We start from the raw sequence: 12,898 nt of genomic DNA on the forward strand, positions 1-12,898 counted from the left end.
GGGGACGTGAGGGAGCTGAAGGTTTTGGTATGTGTCGGACAGGCAGAGCTGTGGTGGGAACTGGATGGTGCTGATAGGAGGGAGCATCACGGGAAGCTCTCCCAGCCTGCTGGTGCTCAGTGAGCTCTGGCTGCCTTTCCCAGCTGGAAGGTGCAGAAGTTTGGTGGCTCGGTGCTGTTGTTGTGATGTGGATGTTTGCACGGCACCCAGGCAGCCCCAGGCTGTGTGTGCGGAGCTGATTGGGATCCTGTTCACCAGGACCTGATGCCTGTTTCTAGCATGGAAGTGTGTGAGATGGAGACAACGCGACCTTGCAGGCGCCGTGTACTCGTGCTGGTGAGATCTGAAGATGGAGGCTTTGTTCCGTGTTCTCACTGAGACTTGCATGTTTGGTCCCTTCCCGTCCAGCCGTTGGGGCAGGCAGCTCCCGTTGCGCCTGGTTCGGAAGGCTGCGTTCTGTCGTTCCGTTTCCCAGACGCTGTTTTGTGCTTGGCTGCGGTGGAGGCGTGGAGGTGGGAGCGCCGCGGTCCCTGCGGGTGCCGCCCGTCCGGAGGCTCCGACCGCTGCCGGCGGACACGCCGCAGTGCCCGGACGGCTGCGGAGCGCGGGACCGCACGGCGCGGATCTCACGTCGGCTTTTAACGACGCGGAGAAGCGGTTATCGTTCATTATCTCCGCACATCGGCCTCGGGGCGCCTACGGCGGGATGGGAGCCGCAGTGCCGGAGCTCGGCCGCTCCGGGCCGGCTGCGCGCCCAGCCCGGTGCTGGCGGCGGTGATGTCACCCGGGCGGGGCGGGGCCCGGCGGCGCCGGGAGCGGAGCGGGGCAGGGCAGGACCGGGCCGGCGCACACAAAGGAAGGCGGCGGCCGCAGCCTCCCGCCCGCCGCAGCCCCGGGACGCCGCCGAGCGCCGCCGCGGGACGGGGCCCGAATCCCGCACCCCGCCATGGCGGCGCCGAGCGGCCCCGGCGTGGGCTGAGGGCGGAGAGCCGCGGGGCGGCGGACGGCCGCCGTCGGGGCGCGGAGCGGCGGTCCCAGCGCGCAGCGCCGCATCCCCGCGCAGCCCGGAGGCGGTGCTCGCCCCGCGCCCGAGCTCTGCCCGCCGCTCCGCTCCGGCTCCCGCCGTCTCCCCCCCCCCCCTCCCGGCGCCGGAAGATGTCCCTGCGCGCCGCCGGTCCGTGCTCCGCCGCGGGGAGCGCTCCGCTGAGGCTGCGGCGCGCCGGGGAGCTCCGGCTGGCTGCCGGCGTGCCATGAGCCCGGCGGGAGCCGCGGCAGACACAGCCGGGCCCGTCCTGCCCCGCCGCCGGGCGCGGGCTGCAGCCGCCGCCGATGCCTTTGTAGGCGCCCAGGTGAGTGTCGGAGGGCGGGGATCGCCGCTCTGCTCGGCCGCGGGGGGAGCGGCGGGACGCGCTGGGCGGGCGGCGGTGGCGAAGCGTTCGCGGAGGCTGCGGGACGCGGCGGTGTTTGCTCGGGCTGGTCCGTTGCCGTGCCCTCCTCCCCGCTCCCCGGGCGCTGTCGCGGACAGGCGCGGCTCCCGGCCCGGCGCTCTCGGCAGCATCACACGTGCGGAAGAGCGCCGGAACGCCTCCAGCTCGCAGTTTCCAGTTGGAGTGAGTATGAGGAGCGGAACGGCCCAGACCTTCCCGGAGGGGCTGGGGATGCTGTAGGCACATCTGTCCCAACGGTATTTTGCAGGGCGCTTCTTCAGAAAGAGCAGGAGTTCAGACCATCTGCGCTGCTCCCAGTTGAGAAATGGGACAAACGGGAGGGATGTCCATCTCCAAAAGCTCCCGGTGCCGGAGATCTCGGTCTCTTTTCTCTGCCCGGTTCCAGCGGGTCGGTTTGTTTCAGTGCTGTTCTGCACGCAGCTGCTGCAACCTCTCTTGGAGGCAGACACTGCGAGCACCGCGTGCCGATGAGCAGCGTGCCCTGGGCTGAGGCTCTTCGTGTGCTCCCATGCACATCGCACACGGTGTTGGCACCTGTGGGAAAGCACGGCGAGTTTCTGAGCAGCTGCAAAGTACTTTATGGAGGTTATGGCCAGAGATGGGCACCTGAGGGGGGAAAGTCAGCCGGACCCACCCCCATCTCCTGCTGGGTGGGAATGGCACGATGCTGAGGTTCTCTCTGTACCTCCGTCTGTCTTGGGCTCAGTGTGAGCACTGTTTCCTGTTCTTGTGCCATTTCTCTCTGCCTGACGGTGACCTCCCTGACTAGCAGGGCTGTCCGTATGTTGTACAACATTAAGGAGAAATCGCAAGTGCTTTTGTTTAGTGGTAGAGACTGTTGACCTGTGAGCTCACACCATTAAACTGCTCTTCTTGTGAGACCCGAGCAGGATGTTGCTGACGGCGATGACTCCTCAAAAACACAGCAGGTCAAACCGGTGCTTTGACTTGTTTGGTGTTTTTACTGCATGGAGGAACTGGGCAAGATATTACATGCAAACAATCAACCATTTGTAAAATAGGAGGGGAGCAGTAATGAAGTGCCTTTGAGTTCTTTACTTGTCCAGGAAGGCAGCGTGCAGAGGTGAGAAAAGCAGCTCGGTGCTGATCCCTCAGAGACACGGTCTGAGCCATTGCCCACCAAATGGGGACACTGTTGCCACACTGTGTAGCCTGAAAAGCGAGAACCCCGTCATGAAATACTTGGCTAATAATTGTCTTTGGGACAGGGCTTGGGTCAGGAGATGGGGGTGAAGGTGTGTGCTGTCACAGGGAGCGCTTCAGTTGTGAATGCCTTCTGCAGCACAAGGTGTTTATGCCAAGTTTGGTTCTTGTTTTCCCTGTGCCACTTTGGGTGGGAGCTCCATCCTTTATGCCCTGAGCACCTCATTGCCTGCAGGTGGGATGTGTGGTTCTGATAGCTCTGCAGGCAGGCTGTCCCACCTGGTATCAGTGGTGCGTTCCCAGTAGCGACTTTCTCACCTGGGAATAAACTTGTGGAGTGTTGGAAGGTGCTGTGCTTGGCTGCCTTCTGACACGGGTACGTGTGTGTAGGTTCAGAGTGATCTCTGGGCATGTCGGATTCTGGCTGAGCGGCTCATTCTGCCCCTCTGTGCTGATGGGTGGCACTGCCGTGGCCGTGGAGCTGTGTCTCCTCAGGAGGACCATTCCCTGCCAACAGGTACCGCTGTGGGGAGTCCTGCACTTCCAAGTCTGTGAGTCCATGGGACAGTGTCTCACTCTGCTGTGAGGACTGAGAGCCCCAGCAGTGCAGGCAGCCTTTGACGTGATGGAGCAGGTCTCCTGAGTTAATATATTGTCCAGGAGTTACGTGCGGGCCTTCAGAGTTGTACTTTTGTGGCTAAATTTGAAGAAGAATAATCTCCAGAGAAGATTGCAAGTTCAGGTTGTTTTCTGTAAGTTATGAGGTGTTTCGGATACAGAAATGCAGTCATTTCCACCAGCTTTGTTGGAAGCAGCCTTGAAGAACAGTTTTAGAAACCCACGAGTTGTGCTCAGTCTGCAAATGATGTTACGTTGGCAAAAGGTATTTGGTTCTGAGTTGCTCCAGGTTTTAAAGAGGGTGGGAGTAGCTGGGATGAGGCTGGCCTTGGGCAGCACAGGCATCTGCACCCATCTTTGCTGCGTTTGGCTGCTTCCAGTGCAGGGAATCATACGCAGCTCAGGTTTCCTGTGTAATGTAGGCAGAGAGAAGCTGGTCTGGACGACATGATTTATGTGCAGCTGAGCATTTGTCTTCAGTGCGCAGGTACGTGCCATGAGACCCCCTGTGGGAGATAAAAGAGTGTAGAAATGGTGGTGATGTATTTTCCTTGCATACTAAGTAGTGACTGCCCACAGCCCCTGGGGTGAGCACAAACACAAGAGTTTGCCCAACAAAATAAGAAATAATAAAGGGTAAATGGTCTTGGATGTCCTCTGTGATGCTTAGAGCCCAGCTGTTATTTACTGCAACGTGAAGCAGTTGCTGGTAAAGGTAAAAACAAATTACTGCACCTTCCTCCCCCTCTCCCCCGCCCTTTTCATTTGCACTTCACTTTCATCTTGTTTTTGTTGCTGAGACTTGGCTGATAATGCATTTCTGGCAATCAGGTGTTGAACACAGGGGTACATAAACGGGCAGTGATGTTCTCATGGCAGTTTCGGTGGCATCAGTTGCACGCTGCATTTTCAACACTGCTGATGTTTGTGCAAATACAGCCCGGCAAATCCCGATACGGATCAAGGTGATGATGTTTAGATTGAAGCTGACAAACTTGGGGCTTAGAGAATGGCAGTCTCTAAGGGATTATGCTTAAAGGGTCCTGAGTGATGCTGCAGTGTGCACCAAGAAGGAAACGTGTGGGAGCTGATGGTTGCACGGAGCTGCAGCTGCACACAGGCAGGTCCTGGCTGCAGATGAGGAGTGCTGTGAGCAGGTGGGCTGCTTTGAGCCTGCCATGGGAACAGAGGTTCTCTCTGTAGCTCTGTTGGTTTCTCAGCAGAGCAGGAGCTGTGCTGACTGTATGCAAAGAATTCCTCCACTGCTATCAGCTGCGTCTTAGTTCCGTGCTTAGGTGGTGCATTACGTCACCTGGAACATGGGCAGCAGAGGGACTTGCTGTGCATTCCCACCCTGCTTCTATCTTTGCTGCCTGGAGCTTTCCAGTTCAGGCTGGAGAAATAACAGCAGCCTCTGCCAGCCTTCAGGAGGGCTCCCTCGGCTCCATGCTGAAGCTCCAGAAGGTTTAATCCCCTTCCCTCTTTATTAATAGCAGTATGGTTCTGATCTGCCTTTAGGCTGAGCGGTGGTTGACAATTAGCCATGGAAAACACCGTTGTCCTGGTGAGAGTCAGAGGGTTACAGGTTTGAATTCCTGCTGTCTGTTCCTCAGACTCCTGTTGAGCCCAACAGAGACCCCCTGCTACCTTTGGGTACCAGGCAGCGCTGCCCTAAATAATCCCTGGGAGTGCTGCCCAGGTGTCTGAACAGGAATATTAGGTGCTGTTTCAATACTGTTTCCCGAAAAATGTTCCCTTTTTCTCTTTGTTTCTGTCCGGGGATGGTGGGACAGTGACAGTCATCCCTTTGGTGACTTGGCAGGAGGTGTGAGGAAGCACTTAATGTGAGCAGGAAGAGGGGAGGTTCATCACTGAGACTGGAGTCCTTTGGGGAGAGCCTGGAAGATGGGCACAAGCCTGGGGTCCCATTTCTGTCCTACGATGTTTGGTGCTAGTAAACAAAAATTACATCTGTATCAATATGGATCTCAGTCTGCACTGCCTACTGTTGTATCTCATGGGGATCATTTTCTGCTGCTGTTTCTGAGCATACAGAACTTTGGTCTGTGTGAGGTTGGTGGCTAGGATGCGATAGCTGGGCTGCGTCGCTCCTCCTAGCTGTAATAAAACACAAGTGCTGGCAGCCCGGAGCGTGCAGGTGTGGGATGCAGCATGGAGCTGCTGCCCTGCAGACACAGCCGTGTCCCCACAACATGAGCTGTGTGCCACAGCCCTCAGCTGAGGGAGGGCTCAGCAGCATCAGGTCGCTGTTGGGCTCTGCAGATGACGTGCTGTGCATGGTGATGGGAAGGAGGAGGCAGAGGAGCAGACTGCACTGCAGCGCACTGCAGCACTGCCTGAACAAAGGCTTGCTGAGCAACACGGCTCTGCTCGCTGCAGTTGGGAGGTGAGGCTGCCAGGACGCATCTGCATGACGAGCCTTTCCCAAAGGCTTTTCAATGCACAGGGCAACTGAGCTGTTAATCTGGCACTGATAACAAGGCACCTTTCAGCTGGGCAGATGGCTGCAGTGAGAAGCAGGGTGCCGGCATTCTCCTGTGTTCCTGCCCCCTGGGGCAGCCTGGGTGGGACTGCGGGGTCAGTGACTGAGGCCAGAAGGGACCCTTGGAGGTCATCAAATCCAACCCACAGCTCAAACACAGCCACAAAAGTGCTGAATTACGATGTGTTTGTGCAGGAGCTGAGCTCGTCTCTGCTGCCAATGCATAGCCGGGGCTGGGTGCTTTGTTGCTGTTGTTATCTAATGGCTGGAAAGTCAGCAGGTGACGCAGAGCTGGCAGCTCACTGACAAATGGTTAGGGAAGGAAGGAAAGAAGGAAGGGAGACTTTGCTTCGTTTCATTCCTTGGAGTTAATTGATGCCCAGCTCTTGGGCCAAACAGAGGCTATCTGCGTGGATCTGGTACGTGGGAGTTGTGCTGATGTGCACTTTGGTTTACCTTCATGGCAATGTTTTTCATCATAGTATCACTCACTGACAGTCTGTTGTAATTTAAACTACGCAGCTGGAAGCTATAAAGAAACTTTGGAGGGGCAGGTACTCTTTTAAAGCTCAATAAAACCATTTTAACTGTCGTGCACAGATTCCCATTGCTGCTAATGGGTTTTGTTGTGGAGTGCTTGAGCTCCACTGACCGGACATAGACACAGAGATACCTGCTGAGTAGGTCTCTACAGTCTCAGGTGTAGCAGTGCCCAGTGCAGTGCTAGAGCCTCATTCTGAACGATTCCATTTGCTCAGGGTTTGCTTGTGTTTTCAGACCTGGCAGGATGCTGCAGGGCCCGCACCCCTGTGCTCCAAGTGGAGCAAATCTCCTTTGTGATTTTCAGGGCGGTGGGTTGCAGCTCTCCACAATAGGCTGCCCAAACCTGAGCTTCCTTACCATGGAAATGCCCTTATTCTGCCTTTCCTCAACCTAGATAACCAGTTCAGGATGTCGATCCTGGAACGCCTCGAGCAGATGGAGAGGAGAATGGCGGAAATGACGGGCTCCCAGCAGCACAAACAAGGAGTAGGAGGCGGGAGCAATGGGAGTGGGAATGGAGGAACGCAGGTGCAGGTATGGACCCTGCTGTGCCTGGTTTCTTACCAGCATTTGTATGTGATGGGCTTTGGAAAGAAGCGTAGTTGTTTCTTTTTAAGCAACAAGGTTTATTTGTGGATGTCTTTAAGAGCACTTGGCTTTCACTCGCGTTTGCCACTGTCTCGTTACTTCTGAAAGGGAAGAGTTGCTTGCTCAGGGCAGGTTCAGCTCCGCTCCATGGTTAACATGGGCTGTGTGTGGTGTTTCAGTGCGTTTCTGGGACTGGAACCTTGGGCAGCTGCTTTGAGAGCCGTGTGGTGGTGGTGTGCGAGAAGATGATGAGTCGTGCTTGCTGGGCTAAGTCCAAACACTTGATCCATTCAAAGACTTTCCGAGGAATGACTCTGCTCCACCTCGCTGCTGCCCAGGGCTATGCTACACTGATCCAGACCCTCATCAAATGGCGGTAAGACCTGGCCTGCTGGACTCTTGGGTGTCAGTACAGACTTGATGGAAGCGTATGTAAGCTCTGCTTGCTCCAAGTCCCCAAACTTCTTCCTGTCTCCTTGTCTGGGAGGACCTGTATATTGTGACAGTGCAGTTACTGGACGTATCATACTGAAAGTCTCTGCTGGGGGTACCATGAGTAGTAAATGTGTGTCATGGGCATGTATGTGGCCACTTCATTGTGGTGTGATGCACCGGGTAAAGATGTACATTTGGGAAATCATCCTAACTTGTCTGCAGAGCATCATTTGTTCTGTTCTTTCTTCTGCAGCACCAAACACGCAGACAGCATTGATCTGGAGCTGGAAGTTGACCCTTTGAATGTGGATCATTTCTCCTGCACTCCCCTGGTAAGCAGCAGAAACTTCTGAAGGTGTCTGAGGACCTTCTGGAGTCCTTCCTGATGTTATTTTCTTGATGTATGTTACACTCTGAATGTTTCCCTTGTGCCCTTGCTGTGTGAATGTTAAGACACAGTTCTACCATATTCCTAGTGCTTTGATGGGAGAGTCCTGACAGAAGAGTAGAACCAGAAGTGCCAGTTTACAACAGCAGAGTGTTTGATTGTATCGTTCCCAACCTTCAGAGATCTCTGCAGCAATGTTAGTGCGCCCGACACAGCTAAAAATCAATGCCTTGATAGTGAGAAACTGTCAGCTTCATTTGGTGGATGGAGGTTTCTCATTTAATGGGGAGAACAGCATTTATCTAATCCTCTGTAATGGCTTTTTGTTCGTAGAGGACATGTAGAGCTGGTGATGCATGTTGTGGTTTGCTAATCAGGTTTCTGTGACCTGAGGACAAGATTCCACTGCATTAATCAGAAGAGAAGGAAATAACACATCTCACAGTGGGTCAATTGTTTTATTTCAGATGTGGGCATGTGCCCTGGGCCACATGGATGCAGCTGTTGTGCTGTATAAGTGGGACCACCGAGCCATCTCTATTCCTGACTCCCTTGGGAGGCTGCCGCTGGCAATTGCCCGTTCTCGGGGCCACGTGAAGTTGGCAGAGTGCTTGGAGCAGCTGCAGCGTGATGAGCAAAGTCAGCTTGGACAGAACACCAGAATTCAGTGCCCCTCCAGCACCGACTCCAGCACAGAAAACTGGGTGTCCCAGTGGCACAGTGAGCTTATTGCCTCTCAAGAGCCTCAGAAGGGAGTCACTGTGATTTCCAGTACCAACACAGGTAAGAAAAACCCAACGACACTGTTTGCTGAGATGTGAAATCCTAGAGCAAGGAGCTCACCTGGGTGGCTGATGGCACCTTTATTCCTGCTGTCCATGCTTAATTATTTTTGTGTGCTCTCTATTATGTGCTCTATGTGCTTTTGTAAATACAGAAAAAAGGAGTGAGTGTCTGCCTTAGGAAGATGTGTGTGTCTGAAGAACATTTGGGACAATATCCTCCTTGGGTGTTAATTCCTGTGCATTCATGGTTGGGTGTTGCAGAGCACAGCATGAACTCCCAGTTGTTGTTTCTACACCTATTGCGTACTTCACTTAACCATTGATCTGTTTTGTTTCAGAGCTGAGACGACCAAGATCAGAACCTTCCAGTTACTACAGTAGTGAGACTCAGAAAGATTACCCTGCACCCAAGAAACATAAACTGAGCCCTGAATATTTTCAAGCCCGGCAAGAGAAGCTGCTTTCCACTGCACTGAGCCTGGAACAGCCAAGTGCCAGGAAGCAGAACTCCAGCTCCAAGCAGTCCACCACTGAGACAATCAGCCCCAGTGAAGGGATAAGGGACTACGGCCGGGAGCTCTCCCAGCACATCCCAGAAGCAGCTGGATACCGAGGCTCTGGTAGCCAAGCGGGAATCAAATGGAACCCAAAAGACATTTATATTGGTGTGTCTGCGGTGCAGTTAGTGGGGAGCCAGAAGAGTGCTGCGCTGGGGAAGGACACTGTGGGCCATCGGCTACGCCAGCGAGAGCAGATGAATGTGCTGATGTTGGCTGACAGGGAGTTAGTGGATGCAGAGCTCTTGTCCTATAGGGACAATGTAGGGGAGGAGGACTGCTTACGCCACATGGATGACTTGCAGGTAAACAGCCGTAGCTCCGCGGTGGTGGTGTGGTCAGCGTGTAGTTTCTCCTGTTGTCAGAGGGTCTCCTTCCACCCCACACACAAAGGTTGGTGGGTAGCAGCTGTCCATTGACATGTACCACCAGACCTCTTAGGTTCCCCACACACTTGATGAGAAAATGGTCTGGGGAATGTGAAACCCTGCGGTGCCTTGTCAGAAGGGATGGAAGTGAATGAGCTTTGGTTAACGATTTCTCGCTGGTGCTGAGCAGCGCGTCCTTTATCTGAGGCACAAAGCTGGGTTGTCACATGCAAACACAAGGCTCTTGTTACCAGGCAGCAAAAGTTTGCTCTCCTCTCCCCCAGGTGAACATGATGACACTTGCAGAGCACATTATTGAAGCTACGCCTGACAGGATCAAGCGGGAGAATTTTGTGCCAATGGAGTCACCACAGGTGGAGAGAGCAGAGAGTGCTGCCATGAGCACCACCATGAGCTGGCTGGCCAGTTACCTTGCTGATGTCGATCATCTGCCGAGTGCTGCACAGATCCGGTCAGTGTGAGTTGTGAAGTCGCTCTGGGCTTTTTGGGTGGGCTGCGTGCTGAGCAGCTACGGGTGCTGTTCCTCAGTGGCACTTAATGTGGGTGCTTCCAGCCAGGCCTGCACTCAAGCACAAAGGTATCACTGCCAACACAGCTGCACATTCATGGAAGAATGGAAGCGCGTGCAGGAGAGGAAGTGTAGCACAATCATCATAATGCCACAGGGGCTGACTCCTGGCTTCCTTTCCAGTGCCAAACTGATGCATTGCATACAGGCAGGTTTAGAAATGCGGGATGTCAGTTGGGGAGGCAGAGGGAAGCTGGAGCTTCTCCCTTGAACTCACAAATGTTGTATTCCTTGTCTGTGATGCCGGTCCAGCTCCTTTTGAGCCAACAACTCCTCCTGTGATTTGGTGTTTCAGAAATCTGTATAGTGAACCCTTGACCCCTTCTTCAAACACCAGCTTGAGCCCTGCAGGCTCACCCATCAGTGAAATAGCTTTTGAGAAACCCAGCCTTCCTTCGGCAGCGGACTGGTCTGAATTTCTGAGTGCATCCACCAGCGAGAAGGTAGAAAATGAGTTTGCACAGTTAACTCTGTCTGATCATGAGCAGAGAGAGCTCTATGAAGCTGCCAAACTCGTCCAGACAGTCTTCAGGAAATATAAGGTACGTGGCCAGAACATCAAATGTCTTCCTCATCAGGTGTGAGAGTACAGTTTGCTGCAGAATAACACGTGGGTAATGTCCACCCCAGACCACATAAAAATTATTTCTGTCGTAACATTTTCAGTGCTTCGAGCATCCGCTTGTTGCATAGCATTGGCTGTACCAGGGGAAGTATCCTGTGTTGTAGCGTGTGTTCTGTGCTGGCACAGCACTCAAAAATGTCCTCCAGGTACAAGCTGTGGCAAGCTGCATGCTCAGCCCAGGGATCAATCTTAAGGGTTTTCTCTCTTACATGAATTGGACGTAGAGACACCTCGGAAATGTGGCTGTGGGTCAGACCATGTAACTGTAGCAGGAGGGATTTGAAGTTGGTGTCCTGGAGGCTGCTGTTAAAAACCACTGCTCTGTTTTGGTGCAGTCTGATAACTGCTGCTTTACTTTTCCACGCAGGGTCGTCCACTCCGGGAACAGCAAGAGGTGGCTGCTGCTGTCATTCAGCGTTGCTACCGAAAATACAAACAGGTAATCAAGGAAGGCAGATTTTCTGAAGCAAACAAGTGCCACAAACACAGCGTTCTGCAGTGGGAATTTCTCCTGTATGCATTTTACCCTGCTCAGGCAAAATTAAAAAGGGAAGAAAATGTGTATCCTGAATCTTAATTCAGAAGACGCTTCCTTGAAAGGATTTGATTTTGCTGTGAGATAGAGGGCAGTAACTTATCTCGTATTGGCCAACATGCATGCCTGGTGAGACTGTTCTCTGACTAGTTGCTTGCCAAATTTCATTGTGAAATTGAAGTTGGTTTTGCCCTGGATGAGGGCGAAGATGAAAAAAGAGGTTGTTTCATTTTGCACATCCTAATCTTTTAAGCTATGGGAAGGTCCTGTGCTAAAGCTCAGGACTGAGACTGTTCTCCAGGCTCTGGTTGGAGACAAGTTTTTAGGCTGAGTTCTCAACCCCAGAACAAGAAGTTTGTTTTGGTTTGGCTTGGGTTTGTTGGTGGAGGCTGTGGCCCACCTCGCTGCAGTTGCTGTGCCTTCCACTCGCGCTGTCTGCTCCACACAGGCACGTGGTGTAAAATTAAAGGCAAGATGCTGAACTCTTTTCTGAGATTCAAAATGTATTTGAGAAGCATTTCTGGTGCCCGGTGACCCCATGGTGATGTGCATTCAAGCTGTCACGTGTTGGTCCTGGAGCGATGCTTCCTGTAAACATGAAACTGAATTCCTTTCAGAAGCTGCTTGGCGAACTGCTCTGTCTGGGATGCTGGAATTTCCCAGAATCGCATCTTTTTGAAAGAAGATGGGTTAATTTTTTTTATTTTTTTTTTAATATATATTTTTCCAATTCTTTATTTGTAGAACTAACATTAACTGTGTATTTTCTGTTTCTCCCTAAGCTTACTTGGATAGCCTTGAAGGTAATACGAACACTGTTTTGGGAACCGCTCCCGTTGGGTGAAAAGCTTTAACTTTCAGTATAAAGCAGAACCTGGCGTTCAGTGAAATGTTTTCACAGTGTCTGTGGCAGATAAATCACTGACAAACCAGACCTCTCCAGGAAGGGATGCAGGGGCTGCTGTGCCACAGCATGTCAGCATAGAAGGGTGTTGGAAAAAGCAAATCTGCTTCTACAGAAGCTCGTATCAGCAGTGATGGGCTGAGGGGCAGGTGGTGTTTTGGACATTTCTAGAAGAGGAGCTTTCCTTTGCTGCTGCTCATTAGCTGTCACTGCAATCCTGGCCTTGGCATTTGGGGAGTGCAGGGAACTGCCTGTCCCACCCATGCAGACACTGCTCTCTGTGCTCTGCCTGCTGACCAGAGGGCTTTGCTTGTTGGCCTTTAGGATCACAGTGCCATGGATTCCTTAGACCACCATCTCCTGTACGGTGCTGCACATGCTGGAGGCACAGCCACTCTTACTTTGGTCACTGCCAGTAATTTTCTGCTGTAAAGACAGATTTTCCAGCTACACAGCATCTTGCTTTAAGCATTCTGCAATCCGCTCAGCTTTTCCCAAAGCTCACTGGATGCAAAGTGTGCTTGTCCTGCAGGGAATGCACCCTCAGGTGATTTTCCATCCTCAGCTTCCTCCAGCACCACAGATTTGTATCAGCCAGGTGCTCCCTGTCGGGGCAAGGCAGAGGTTGTTCTGCATCTGTCCTCTTCCCAGGGAGGGAAAAGAGGAGGAGAGGGAGTTGTGGGCAGCCCAGGGACTCGAGAGCAGAGCAGGTAACACCATCTGAGTGTGAACCCTGCTGGGCTCTGTATGCAGAGACTGTGATTTTCTCTTTCACACGCCGTGCTCCGCTGCTGTGTCACTGCATTACTGAGATCAGCACAGGCCTGTGAGCACATTGGAACAGTCGT

At 53.1% G+C, this 12,898-nt stretch overlaps 1 protein-coding gene across 9 annotated transcripts in view; it reads left to right on the forward strand.

The window, feature by feature from the left end:
• The window catches only part of CAMTA1 (calmodulin binding transcription activator 1), a 266,410-nt gene that overhangs the window by 241,895 nt on the left and 11,617 nt on the right, over positions 1-12,898 (forward strand). For 5 of the 9 annotated variants that reach the window (XM_072354281.1, XM_072354279.1, XM_072354284.1 and 2 more), the window contains 9 exons: positions 6,671-6,810; positions 7,044-7,240; positions 7,553-7,631; positions 8,155-8,470; positions 8,811-9,334; positions 9,682-9,869; positions 10,282-10,528; positions 10,979-11,050; positions 11,929-11,949. In XM_072354281.1, coding sequence (XP_072210382.1) covers positions 6,671-6,810; positions 7,044-7,240; positions 7,553-7,631; positions 8,155-8,470; positions 8,811-9,334; positions 9,682-9,869; positions 10,282-10,528; positions 10,979-11,050; positions 11,929-11,949 — 1,784 coding nt within the window. Of the gene's footprint in view, positions 1-1,215; positions 1,350-6,670; positions 6,811-7,043; positions 7,241-7,552; positions 7,632-8,154; positions 8,471-8,810; positions 9,335-9,681; positions 9,870-10,281; positions 10,529-10,978; positions 11,051-11,928; positions 11,950-12,898 lie in introns of those variants that run through there. The other 4 variants (XM_072354285.1, XM_072354287.1, XM_072354283.1 and 1 more) reach the window with 2 other exon arrangements.

The sequence above is a fragment of the Excalfactoria chinensis genome, chromosome 20 (genome assembly GCF_039878825.1).
Source record: "Excalfactoria chinensis isolate bCotChi1 chromosome 20, bCotChi1.hap2, whole genome shotgun sequence".
Lineage (NCBI taxonomy): Eukaryota > Metazoa > Chordata > Aves > Galliformes > Phasianidae > Excalfactoria > Excalfactoria chinensis.